The sequence below is a fragment of the Callorhinus ursinus genome, unplaced genomic scaffold (assembly GCF_003265705.2).
Source record: "Callorhinus ursinus isolate GAN/ISIS: 27379988/994484 unplaced genomic scaffold, GSC_fseal_2.0 scaffold8, whole genome shotgun sequence".
Classification (NCBI taxonomy): domain Eukaryota; kingdom Metazoa; phylum Chordata; class Mammalia; order Carnivora; family Otariidae; genus Callorhinus; species Callorhinus ursinus.
Genome location: NW_027397070.1, coordinates 47,893,885 through 47,908,077, shown reverse-complemented (window position 1 = coordinate 47,908,077; position 14,193 = coordinate 47,893,885). Strand labels below are relative to the sequence as shown.

Genomic DNA, 14,193 nt, shown 5'->3' with positions numbered 1-14,193 from the left:
ACTAACAAGACAGGCACCGTTCTTTGTCATCAAGTGTCAAGTACAAGTTTATTCAGGATTAATCATAACTCATTCTTTATGCACAATATATACCCATTTTAAACTTTTTACCTAATTTCAGAATAGCAGACACTCAAGATTAATTTCAATAAATGTGTTTCATTACATGCTGATTTTTGTACAATTATTTTTCATAAAAACTTTAACTGCAATTGTTCTACACTCACTAATGAAATACCTACTCCCAAGTGGTAATATATTGAAAAGTTTAATGCTGCATGAACACAGATATTTGCATAGAATTTTAATAGGAATTTAACCCTTCTATCACTACAAATCTGGATTTTTAATAGTGTCTGTGTCACCAGTTAAATAAGTTTGATTTCTGTGATTTTTAAAAGTATTAATTACTTGCTAATAATATATTCCCTCATCTGAATATTCAACTTATTTTAAAAACAGTGGGTGTGCCAAAGCTGGAAAAAAGCAATAGATTGTCTGAAAGACAATGGACTTCACACTGCAACAGCTGGTACGCTATTTTAGTTGCCCACTTCCTCCTTCCTCAAGCTAGACGGATCCTGGGACGGCTGAGTGGCTCAGTGGGTTAAGTGTCTGCCTTCGGCTCAGGTCATGATCCCAGAGTCCTGGGATCGAGTCTAGCATTGGGCTCCTTGCTCAGTGGGGAGCCTGCTTCTCCCTCTGCCTGCCGCTCCCCCTGCTTGTGCTCTCGCTCACTCTCGCCTATGCTCTCTCTCTCTAGCAAATAAATAAATAAAATCTTTAAAAAAAAACAAAAACGAGATGGATCCTACCCCTGATTAAGGACCAAGTTGACTCTCACCTTTACACAAAGCCTTCCTTGAACAGTCAAGGCCTTACTGACCATGAATCATTATTTAACTGCTATACATATATCTTGTTTCCCTAATGAGACTTACTCTTGAGAACAGGGACCATGTTTACACTTCTTTCACAGTTTTCCAATGATCCACCAACCTCAGCACAAGGCACTTACCTGACGGCCATTAAATATCTCTTGACAAGAACTGATACAAATGAATGCAAGTTCTAAAAACCAAATAGTCAACTGTACACTTAAAAGTGGTTAAAATGGCAAATTCTATGTCATCTATATTTTACCACAATTTTTTTAAAAATAGTGAGAGTATGTACATATAAAAAAGAATCTAGTAAAATTATACCAGATGAACTCCTAATTGGTAGTCTTAGCTGGGGATTAAGTCTCATGGCTTAATGATCTTAAAACTAGAACCTCAGTCAAATCTCAGAGCACCTAGTTAGTGCACAAAGCATCAAGACAACCACGGAATGGACAAACTTTCCTATTCAGAGGGCTCCTAATCTGGCAACTTCCACAGTTTAAAAGCATACATGTATACACATTATTTTCTCTACATGCAAAAGCTTAAGAATCAATTCACTTTATAAATGAGAAAAGGTAAGAATTTAACTGAAATCATAAGATTTTTGGAATGCAGAGAACACTACAATAGGCAGAGATTTACAGAATATAAAGCCCGTGCTTTGGAAAATTCCATCCAAGTCACTCTGTATTGATATCCCTCTCTTCTATATGGAAAAAGAGTTAACTTTTGAGTATCCCATGAATAGTTAATTCTGAACACCCAAAGTGAAATGTAAATATAAATGTATAAAGGAGAAAACAATTCATTTTTCATACCTTACCAAAGTCCTGGGAATAAATCAGCCTGTTGATTTAATAGTAAGAAACACAGATGACAGAATATCAAAGGTAGAGAGGCCTTCAGCCTAAATGGAGAGAAGGTAATTCCCTTTGAAGCCAAAGACACAGACAGAAAAGAGAGTGATCCTACAAAATTTTGGTTTCTGTCAAAACAGAGAAATGTACAGAATAGGGCTTCCATCCTTTCCACAAATAAGCTACTTGAGTACATACAGATCCAAACTCAAAAACTGGCCACTTTGCTCTATTCCAATCATGCTTCTCCTGAAGTTCTTCAGAAAGACAAACAAGCCAAATAAAGGGTAACAGTATACATTCATGTTTCTTTCTTCTTTACCTTAAGCTTATATAATAACAGTATACATTCATGCTTCTTTCTTCTTTACCTTATAAAGGACTCTCCAAAACTTTTTAGATTAAATGTTAACATCCTTTCTTCAAACTAAACTACGTTATTAGATGTCAGGACAGTGGTTACCCTTGCGCTGTGGGGTAGAGGGGAGGAGGAACAGTGGCTAAACAAAGCACCAGGAGCTTTTGGGCTTCTTTCCGATAATGTTCTATTTCTGGATCTAGATGAGATGAGGGTTACTTGAATGTGACTTCATTATCCTTCATTAAGAATGAAGTTCAATTAAGGGGGGCGCCTGGGTGGCTCAGTCGCTGGACGAATGCCTTCGGCTTGGGTCATGATCCCAGGGTCCTGGGCTCGAGCCCCGTGCCGGGCTCCCTGCTCCGCGGGAAGCCTGCTTCTTCCTCTCCCACTCCCCCTGCTTGTGTTCCTGCCCTTGCTCTCTCTCTCTGTGTCAAATGAATAAAATCTTTAAAAAAAAAAGTTTAATTAAGGGGCGCCTGGGTGGCTAGTCAGTTAAGCCATCTGCCTTTGGCTCAGGTCATGATCTTGGGATCATGAGATCAAGCCCCGCTTTGGGCTCCCTGCTCAGTGGGGAGTCTGCTTCTCCCTCTCCTTCTTCCCCTCCCCCCGCACTCGTGCTCTCTCTCAAATAAAATCTTTAAAAAAAAGTTTAATTTTAAAAAATGCAAAACAAAAAACAAAAACATTGCTTCTTCAAGATCAATGCAAAATGCTGAATTTTATGAGACAGATGCAAATGAAAAGTATAAGAAAAGTACTCAAAGGAGAGTTTTAAGATATTAATTCTTAGAGCATCCACTTGGGCTGAAGGAAATAAATACTGCCTTTTATTTATACACCATTCATCATTTTCACAACTTTGCATGTTTGATAGAGGTCAGTAAGACAGTTAAGGGCCCTATTATTATCCCTCCTTTACTGATCTAGTCAGTAACATTTATCTCACATTTTCAAGAAATGGCACATTTGGGAATAAAAAGATGAAATCATTTATGTACGAAAATATTTAAATTTTTAATCATTTTAAATGGAAATATGGTGCTTTTTAAAATGTTTTATTTATTTTAGTAAAATGGAAGTAAATATTAATTACCTACCATGAGGCATATAGATTATTACACTGCACTCACTACATCCTGCAGCGTCCTTAGGGGGCTGCTATGGACGCAAAGGCTCAGGTGGTCCTTCCCATGCCCCACCCCTCTGGTCATCGTTCTCACATCCCCACTCTGCCCTGCCCAGTGATGGTAAGGGCCTCAGGGTTAATTGTCCCTACATTAAATGACCCCTGACTGCTAAGTCTCCAGCCTGTTACTTGTTTCTGTGGTAAATGATCTACTTCTACCACCCTATTCCCACTCTTAATTGTTGGCCTGAACATTCTAAATCCTTCAAATTTTGTAAATTCCTCTGGTGATAACTTAGGAAAGAACTGAAGGCTTTCTAAGGAACCCACGTAATGAAGCTTATGAAGTCAACCGCCTTATTTTGTCGTAAAAGTATGTATTTTTGTGTGGACTATTTCCTTTCTACTTAAAGAGCTATTTTGCTTCTTTCATTGTTCACTGCTTTTACTGAGGTGTTGAACAAAAGAGACAGTCTCTTCCCTAAAGGACCTCGTAGTCTAGTCCTATTTCCAGCCACACAGCTTTTCTAGTCATAGAATCTGGATAATAGAGAAACTGAGGCAAGGATAAAGAGAAGCCACGTTCATTCCTAAAACTCAGTTTAATGCTCCTTCCCTCTTAACACATTTCTCTTAGGACCGTTTCCAGACTGGAGAGCTATTTCATAAGAAGTTACATAACATCACACCTTAGGTCTGAGTACAGAAAGGATATTTGTCTCTCCCTACGTACCTTCCTAGCAAAGATCTGGGAAAGGAAGAAGAGAAACAGTCAAGTTATAAAGGACAGTAAGACATTTTCCTTCTTTTTGGTTTTAAGTGAACACTAGTAATGGTAGAGTTCACAGCTTGGGAAAATCTATTTTTCCCTTTGAGGGCTCTGTCTGCCTGGGAAGAACCTTGGAAACCAGAGAGGAAGAAGACCCGGAAGCCTAGAGACCCAGAGCCTGGGGAAAGCACAGAGGAAGCTGAGTGCTTGGAGGAGGATTTAAAGGAGACAGGAAAAGGAACCTGCCACGCTGTATAGCACATTCTGAGCACAAGGACACCCTGTTCAGGAGTAATATCCATGCGGCATTGGAAGGGTCCCTTGTGTTATTTTGGGGAACCTGAGCATGGGAGTATGCACCTGCTATGGCCACAGCTTCCTACTCAAGAGGCCGGTCCAATTTTTTTGTGTCCCCAAATAATTCCATACAATAACTACAGACATAAAGAATGAAAGAAAGTGAAATAAAAATAAAAAACTGACCTCCCCCACCCTCATTTTCACTTAGGAGTAGTTGGCTCCCCTCCTTCCCAATGTGTTGTTTCTTTAATTTGTGTTATTTTGCTCAGACAGTATCTGTCTACTCTCACAAGATAGAAACTGAAGAGGGTCAACACACAAGCAGCTGTCACAAAGGGCAGGGGAAGTCAGAGCCTCCCCTTCTCACCAACGCACATTGGATAGAAAGGGTAGAAGATTTAATTCAATTTTTAAAAATTCTTTGTCAAGAACAGCATATAGTCGTTCCTGCACTGCAAATCATGTGCTGTGTGTGGAGGGCGGGAATCTTTCAATTATGCAGGGAGCAGAAAGGCTAAGTATCAGTTAAGCTGAAATTTCTACAAAGTTAAAACTTCTTCTCAATTGGAGTGGTAATGGTTATCAGAATCCCGTAAGGAGATTTTTATGAAATATGCATGCCCAACCATGCTGGGGTGAGAAAAGAACCAGTATTATGCTTACTCTGAAATTTCTCCTCAGGGAATTCCGAGAAGCTTCTACCTGCTGTGAAAATTACTGAGTTAAAAAAAAATATATGCCAAATTCCCAAAGCCAACCTAGTTAATAAAAAAGATCTAAAAATTTAACCTAAAGAATAACAGAATGATTAAATGAAAATTAATTTAAATAAAAATGCTGTTCCCTAGTATACAAGCAATTACCCTAGAGAAAAGACATGCTACCCTGGTTCTGTTTCATCTGATCTGGGCCTTGGGGTTCTTGCGGCACTCCGCCTGTCACAGCCTAAGTACTCCCCCTAAACACACCACATTCTGCAGCACTGGCCGAAAGGAACTGATGAGGGGTGCAGGTGGGGGGTGGGGAGTGAGCATTAAAAGCAAAAAAATACATTCTTTAAAAATTCTTACTTCAGGAAGAGTAACTATATTCACAAATGTGAAGGTGAATGCTGAAGATTAGCAATTAATTGAAAGAGTATTCTGTATATCTACACATAAACACAACATTTCTATTTCACTTTTTAGTGCACGTAACAGAAAGATCAGGTGAGTTGTTAAAACTGCAGTGTTACTTAGGAACCTGGGCAGATCACTATGTCCCTGGGGCAGGAATGTACTTTTAGGGGAAAAAAAAAATTACTTTGAGAAATACATGCATGTTTAATAGAACCAATGTTGGCAAAAAATAACTGAAGTGGCTGCTTTAGATTTAGAACAAAGATGTTTAGAATCACTCCTAAGGAGTGGAAACAGTCTTTACCTGCCAATGGCAAGCCAATTTAAGGAACAGTTCACCTTCAAAAACTTACTCATTTTAAAAACCCATTGAAAAGTTCACTTTTTTAATATGGGAAATAAAAATAAAATCTATTGTGAGAAGGTACTTGTTTGTTGTATTTTTTCTTAAGCACATACAAACAAGTAATACCAGGAAAAAAAATTATTGATTTTTCTAAGGACCAAAGGTCATACATATCATATATTCCAATTATTCTCCTTAATTATGAATCTATTCCCCTCAATTATTGTTAACACAAATTTCTGGAAGCCTACCCTGAGTAAAGCACTCTGCTGGATGTGGAAAGGGTACACAAAAGATGACTAAGCCGAGGGCCCGTCCCCCGGAGCTCACAACACAGTGAAGAAGGCCGATGTGTGAAGAACGAACAGATACAAGACACTGAGCTGTAATCAAAGAACAAAGTGCTAAGGTAAAAATGAATGAAAACAGGATTAAATCTTGGGAAGTAGAGAGGCCCCCTCCTCACATGTGATTTTATCTTCGGGGTTAACAGACATTTATGAAACACCCAGTAGGGGAATTATTTTCTCAGCTTTGCACACAGAGGAAAAGGGTCCAGGCCTGACACGAGCTGCAGCGAACGACAGAAAACCACTTCACAATCAGAGGACACAGAGGAGGCTTATCTAACCGGAAGAGATCCCAGCAATTCCAATAGTGTTTTCACTCGAACCTAACCCTCAGCGGTCGGTGACAAACAGCTCACCAGCACCTGAAAATTCTCGGCACTCTCCTTCCCTTGGCCGGGCCGAGGTTGACAGATCATGGAGTGGTTTTGTGTCACCCGCAGGAGCACAAAAGTTCTTCATCGACTGGAAAGCTGGGTCTGTACAGTGGCCGGAGAGGAAAATGCTTTCATCACTCTCCTTAGTGCAGTAAGATGCCAGCCAGCTGAGAGGTGCTGTCAACAAGACCATCCAGGGCAGGACAAAAGACTCAAGAGCTGTGCACTTCTCTGGAAAGGAAGTTCCAGTAGGACTGGGCAGCTTTATGGACAATATCCCAGCAGAAACATTTCCTCACACATGGCCAAAACTAAGGAGCTACAGAGGGGGGCAGGGCTGCTGTGCATCAGAGTAGCCCCAGCAGGTACAGGACTAATAACAGGTTCTTTCCCCTAAGCCCTGAGGTGAAACCCGAGGCTGTTTACTATGGCTCCAAAGGTCAAAATTAATAGTGCGAAGTTAGTCTTCTTTTCGCTCTTTGAAACTCCTTGTCAAGTGGCACAACCAGCTGGGCACACAACTCTGATATGCAGATCATAACGTTTGTGAACAGATAAAATGAATTACAATGAGCACAGCCTATCATATTTCAACTCTCTGATGGGCAGGAAGGTCTCTCTTTTTTACCCAAACACTGTCCAAACGCCTCCTCTTATAGTCCATTTGAGGCTATTTAAGCACCTCAAGAATCTATACAACATCTCATTAGCAAATGACTCTGGAAGCCAACTTGAAGTTTATAAAACTGCAACTATCCTAAGGACAAGGTAGGGGTAGTGGGAATGTAACAAAAATAGTCATATTAGCTTCCAGCATGCTAAGTAGTCAAATACATGATTTCATTTTGATCCCCACTAGCCCACTAAAAATGAGTATTTCCATTTTAAAGATAAGAAAATCGAGGTATAGGGATGTTAAGTCATTTGCCCAGATAAAGCCAAGATTCTTACTGGGGACTGCCTCACACTAATACCCACTAAGGTGAGATTAAAAACTTAAAGAAGGAATAAACGGAAGTGGTGATACACCACCATATCACCACCCACGAGAGAGGAAAGGTAAGGAAAGTTGGAGAAAACTCAAAACTGCCACGAGACACTCAAAAACCACAACTGGTGACTTGTGCATCATACAGAGAGATGTAGCGTTTGATAAGTTCTAGTAATGGTTTTCTACAGCAATCATGGTAAGAAAAGCTATCCTTCACAATCAATAAATCTCTCATTTTGGGAAAAGCTGCCTCCAGCACTAGCTCTTATTACCATTCTAGAACTGTGTCCTTGACAGCAATACACTGCCGCTACCCAAACACCAATCACACCACCTGCTGCTTGAGCAGCAGCAATTCCTAAGGCCGATAACAAGTATTACTACTTTAATACAACATCCCAATACCAGCAACCAAAACAACCAAACCAAAACAGCTGGTTTACGAAGTTCATCCATGCACCCTGCCAACTATCCAAACACCTACCCAGCAAGTCCGTCCATCAATCACTATGTGCCGGGCACTGTGCTAGACACTGACATTCTCTTCTTCACTTCAGAAGTCCTCCAAACTGAAGTCCACCATTCCACGTCCCATAAGAACTCATGCACCCAATACCAAATCACAGAGCTCATGCTGATTACAAAACGGGATTTCCTATTAAGAAAATTACAAAGCACCAGCCATAAAATCATATGCATTTAGGGCAACAGTTCGTAACCCTGGCTGCGTATTAGAGTCACTTAAAAATAATGCCAATGCTTGGGCCTCATCCCAGATCAGTTAAGTCAGAATCTTTGGGGTGGGGCTCAGCATGGCTATATTTTTATACCTTCTCAGGTGATTCAAAAGTGCAGTGAGAGTTGAAAAACACCAAATTTAAGTATTTCTAGGGTGGCAGTTCTGAAAACCTCACAACCCACAAATCTATTAGGTGGTACAAAGACCACAAAGACTCCCTCGCCCATCCATTGCACCTGCCATCTGGGGCTGTATTAAAATGATACATCAATAAAGTGTTTTCTTAAAATCATGGTCCCATCATTTCCTTGTTTATAGCAATTAAACACTAAACACGAGAGTCCCTGAGGTCACTCATGCCCTCCCCCCCCCGCCGTGAGCCCCAGGCCTCACTGTGAGAACCAGAGCTGACTGGCTCCAGCAGTGAAGAGGGTGGCTGAGGGGTCCTCAGTCTCCTGCAGTTGAGTGTTCCAGTGAGCGGAACAGGGATGTCCAGGCAGGAAGCAGCCTCAGCTCAGTAACCCGAGAAGAGGAAACCTTCACAGTTCAGGCATGATTATCAAACTCTTTGTGCTCTTAAAGGAGAGTAATTATAGGCATGTGAAAAAAGGGAAGCACTCCCTGAGGAACTCTTCCTCACATGCTTCCCAAGAGGCACCAGGGCCATTAAAAATTCCATGATGAAGAGGAAAAACAGCCTGGGAACAGCCAGGAGGCAATACAGCAAATTAATACACCAGCCCTCCTCGGGGAAAGCTGTGATAAAACAGGAAACACTTCTCTCTTCGCAAAATAAAATTATACCACTAATGATAACATAGTCACCACACACACACACACACCGTTCTAATGATAGGTGTGAAATTCCCAAGGCTGCCCAGACGCTTTGAAAGAAATCTTTTCCTACTACAAATAAAATGGAACAAGAAAAAGATAAAATTTCCATTCGAAACAGTTTTTAATACAGTCATTCACCTGCCTTTTCCCTGCCACCATGGCTCTTTAACATTCCTTGCTAGACACCAGGCTTTGTTAAATGGTGTCCACTCTGCAAAGCCAACCATCCAGCTCCGAAGCCCATCTTATCCTTCAGCCACACCCAAGCTAAATGGCTCCTTCTCAACTGACCCCTTGCTGGGCAGGGACCACCCTCCTCCCCAACTTCAAAGCAGTGAGAGGATGCCCTGAGGGCTCAGGGTTTCATCACCCACATTTTCTAAAAATTGCTTAGAGGTTGCTTGTGCAGACCATTTCCCACAGAGCCATGGCTGCCAAACTTTACTGACTGCTCCCTCATGAGTAAAACATTTGCACAAACACCCTTTATGTATGTAATACATATACATAAAACAAAAATATGTGCTACTGGATGTCTCTATGTACAATTTAAAACAAAAAACCATTTTTTAAGGATCAGATAAACTGAAATTTAAAAAATGGCTTCCCCAGGGCGCCTGGGTGGCTCAGTCGGTTAAGTGGCTGCCTTCAGCTCAGGTCGTGATCCCAGGGTCCTGGGATCGAGCCCCGTGTCAGGCTCCCTGCTCCACGGAGAGCCTGCTTCTCCCTCTCCCTCTGCCTGCCACTCTGCCTATCCGTGCTTTCTCTCTAGGTCTCTATCAAATAAATAAATAAATAAAATAAAATAAAATAAAATAAAATCTTAAAAAAAGTCTTCCCCTACCCCCAAAGAATGCAACCCACTCTGTATCCACTGCCCTGGGAATGACATCAAGAAGGACAAAGATGAGCTAGAATTGTCCACATTCTCTCACCTTGTTTGTAGCAGTGGGCTAAAGCAATAAGCAGTATTTCCCTAGAGCTGACTGCACTGGAAGCACAGCCTAGACTTCCTCACATTTCCAAGTCTGACCACAAGCACTGCTGGCAGGAGAACGAAGACAATGACATGGACAGTAAGATACGTAACGAAACAAAAGCTGACGCCCACTCCAGGCAGCATGAGGCTTGAGAAGCAAGAGGAAACCTGATAAAAGCATGGATACTGATCTCAAAACAGTAAGGCACAGCTTTAGGTAACAGAAGTAAAGGGAGGAGGGCAAAGAATCCACTTTCTGCATCTGAGAGGATATGGGGCTATTCATATAATCTTCCCAAAGAATATACACAGCCATTATTTCATGTGGGATTAAGACAAAAAGCTGGAGGACTGCTTTCCTATGCATTGAAATCTTGGGTCTTTCAAGACAGCTTGAGGATCACCACCTCTAAGAAAATTTCCCTGAGCCTCTGACTTAGAAGCCTCCCTTCTGGGCTCTGTATCATTCTGGTGTACATTTTTACACACCTGTCACTTCACACTGTACTGCTGATTTCCACGCCTGGCTTTCTCAAGAGAATGGAAGCTCCTGAGGGTAGTAGCTGAACAAAGAGCCTAGTGCACAGTATGGAGTCAGCAAGTGCTGAGTGAGTGAACGATGAACAAACAGCACACTACTGAAGAGAAGGCCTTATGGAAGTAATTTATTACTTTATTACTACTTGTCCAGTAGAAGGTTTGGCAGTTGGCAATAGGTTATGGGACAGAATTTATCATTATAGCCCATAGTGGAAGTTCTCATTGGATCTGTGAAAGGATAATTTCCTGTGCTTGCACACCAATTTATGAACATATCCACTTAAGAATGAATTAACAAAAGGAAAAAAAAAAAAAAACCCCACCACATCAGAACCTTGGAAAGAAATCCTTTGTGCCACTAGAAATAATAAAAGTTCTATGGTTCAGCCTATCAGCTCCTCTTTTGTGCACAATAACCCTGCTAGGGGATGCTACCAGTAACACCATGTTTACTTCCCATGTCATCTAACTCCAGAGGATTTCTATTGAAAAATGCAGGATTCATTCTGCCACATTGGCAAAGGATTCATTCTAACAAATACATACCGAATGTCTAGCAAGTGCCAGACACTATGTTAGGTGCTGGGGATATTATCAGGGAACAAGACTAAACAAAGTGCCCACACTATGAAGCTTATATCCTAGTGAGACAGGAGAAAAAAGTTGTGGGGGGGGAACCCAACAAGCAAATTCATTATAGACTGTGATAAAGCTTTAGCGGAAAGAAATCGATGAGCAGAGAGCAGTGGAGGTGGCCCCTTTAGATAGGATGGTCTGAGAGGTCTTCTCTGAGTTGAGATGAGAAGTAGCCAACCGTGAGAAGAGGCTTAGCATGGGACTCCAGACAAAAGGGAACAAGTGTGAAGGTTCAGGGGCAGAGAAGGTTGCTATTTTTGATGAACAAAATGGAGCTGAGCTCCCTGGCACAGCTGGACCTCTACCCTAGTGAGGAGAAAGAAGTATAGGAAAGGAGGCTGGACATGCAGGCAGAAGGCAAATTACACAGAATTTTGCAGGTCAAGACAAGGACCATTAGTAATGTTCTTTGAAGATGGGGCTTTTAGCCGAAGAAATAGGAAATACAAGTCAGAAGACATAGGGACGCTTGGGTGGCTCAGCTGGTTAAGCATCTGACTCTTGATTTCAGCTCAGGTCTTGATCTCAGGGTTGTGAATTCAAGCCCCATGTTGTTAAAAAAACAAAAAAAGAATCCATGTTCTAATACAAGTCAGAAGACTTAGGTCACAATTGAGACTTAAATCACATACTAGCCATGTGATCATAGGAAAGATACTTCAACACTGCCTTGGTTTCTGTATCTGTAAAACATCTACTAGTCTCTAAAGGTTGTTGAAAGATCAAATTGGATATTATATACAAATATACTTTATAACTTGAAGAGTGTTATAAAGGAAGGGTACTGTCTGGAAGAAAACCGTCACCAGAAGACAATTACCTGGCAGAGCAGTGTGCTGGTGAACATCTTCGGTGAGAGGCGTCAGTGAGAACATCCAAGGAGTAAAGGGGAGACAGGGGATTAAACTGCAGGAATAAATGAGATTATTTTAGAAAAGCTTATATGAAAAAGACCTGATCCTAAAGAGTGGCCTGCTGTTTGATTACTTTGCCCCTTTGACCGTTTGACTTTTACCATACCGCAGATACCATTCGGTAAAGTTGCAACCATGAATATAGCATACTCATCCCGCACACCTCAAAAAAGACTATTCCTTGGTAAGTAACAATTTTTCAAAAACTTCTAATACATGACAATTACTTAAATGGCAGAAGATAGTACTTTCTATTTGACAAAACAGGAAATTACGCTATTATTAAGTCCTTGTTCCTAAGAAAACTAGCATGAAATGACCTTTTATTTCCTTATCCTGGTCAATGTTTCCAGTAAATAACTGGTTAACACATACCAGCAGCCATTGTTAGTAGAAACAGAACTAGATTAAGAATACCTAACATTTAATTCCAGCCTACCCCTGAGTTGCCATACATTAAAAACTACATACTTCCTTTGAACTTTACTATCCTCATCTGTATAATGGACGTACTGTTTATCTTACCTATTTTACAGGATTGCTGTGGGGACTAAATTAAATACTGCTTTCAGTTTGTAATTCTAATTTCTCTTCTGTAAAACTTCTATTTATCTCAAAAGGTGGTTGTGAGGATCAAACTCGGATACAATATCAAAAAAATACCTTATTTTCTGTTTTCTAGCTTTCTGTGGACTTCTCCCAGAATAAATAATCCTTCCCCCAAATTTCAGTACTAAATATATCTTAAGACCAGAACTCTAAATGATAATTTCAAAAGAACTTACAAAGAAGTCTGACTCTGGGCAAATCGTTGAACTCTCATTTGTAAGTAACAGATCTGGACTAGATGATCACCGTAGGCCCTCTTCTGTCTTTCGATCCTCTGATGCAAACATGATCAGTACCCTGGTTTCCTGTCTCTCACATACCACCTTAATGACTTTGTATCTGCTCACCACCTGCACTATATTTACTCAGTATTTTTCTTCATACCAATTATTTTTACTCAACCTTGTCCTATTTCTATGAAACAACAAGATTGATAGAATGATTATATTTTTTTCTAATACAAATTACAACTTAAAGTAATAATCATATGTCCACACACCATCTAAAATCATCTCCTAAGTACACACCAGTTAGGTGTACCACTGCTCTAGCTCATTTTGAAGTAGTAACTTCAAAAGGAAGGGTCCAAGTCTAAACTGTACGTCAATTTAGTAAGTCCTAAGGAGTCAAAACACAAAATAAAAACTGCTGAGCAACAGGACGCCTGAGATTTCTACCTACCAGTCTTCACCTATCTTATACCTAATCGAGATAAAGCAACCTCTATCCCCACAAAAATCAAAAGCTGCAAACATTAAAGGAACATACTGATAGCCACCGTCAGTAATTTTTAAATTATGACCCCTGTAAAGGCCTAGATTTGCCAAGGGCCCTCTCCAGGGGCAGCCAGGGAAGAGACTAAGAGACTAAGCGGGCAAGGCTCTAAGGCCTTGACCCCACTTCACTCCCAGCAGCACCCCCTCCTGTTTCTTATGCTCAGGTCTCACCACTGTACTTCTCAGTGTAGGATGCTGGTGCTGAACTGAACCATAAACCAATGAAGTTCATTCTGATTTCTTACTGCAAAGTTCAAAACTAAAATAAAAATAGGATCCCTATGAAATATGCATTACAAGTAATAAACAGAAAAAAAAAAACCACAGTTGAACCTAAAAAAGGGAATTAGCTATAGTTCTTATCAATCAATATCAGATAATCTTAGACAACAGTCCTCTAAAAAAAAAACCGTAACATAGGACCTTACCTCATGGGCACAAGCAGAAATGTGAGGAAAATCAGAAGCCAATGCTTTATTCTTTCTAAAGAAAAGGAAATCAAATGATAAAATAAAGATGACAAAGAAAAGCAATCTTACCTGATTTCGTTCTCTTTTCCCAGCTGATGGTAACCAGAAACTAAAGAGAGGGAGAGAACAACAGAAAGAAAATAAAAGCAGCAACTGGAAATTACAGAGGAGGAGCAGAAAAAAAGATGCTGGGGTAACAAAGAACGAACTGGGG

General features: G+C 40.6%; 1 protein-coding gene across 12 annotated transcripts in view; it reads right to left on the bottom strand.

Annotated features, from left to right (window-relative positions):
• The window catches only part of GPATCH2L (G-patch domain containing 2 like), a 151,377-nt gene that overhangs the window by 41,144 nt on the left and 96,040 nt on the right, over window positions 1–14,193 (bottom strand). For 5 of the 12 annotated variants that reach the window (XR_012379085.1, XM_025869592.2, XM_025869594.2 and 2 more), the window contains exons 7-8: window positions 13,938–13,992; window positions 12,031–12,116 (exon numbers count right to left, since the gene is read on the bottom strand). Coding sequence is in view for 11 of the 12 variants with exons in the window: in XM_025869592.2 (XP_025725377.1) it covers window positions 12,031–12,116; window positions 13,938–13,992 (141 nt within the window). In the remaining variant the exon portion in view is untranslated. Of the gene's footprint in view, window positions 1–12,030; window positions 12,117–13,937; window positions 14,089–14,193 lie in introns of all 12 variants that reach the window. The other 7 variants (XM_073895617.1, XM_073895613.1, XM_073895614.1 and 4 more) reach the window with 2 other exon arrangements.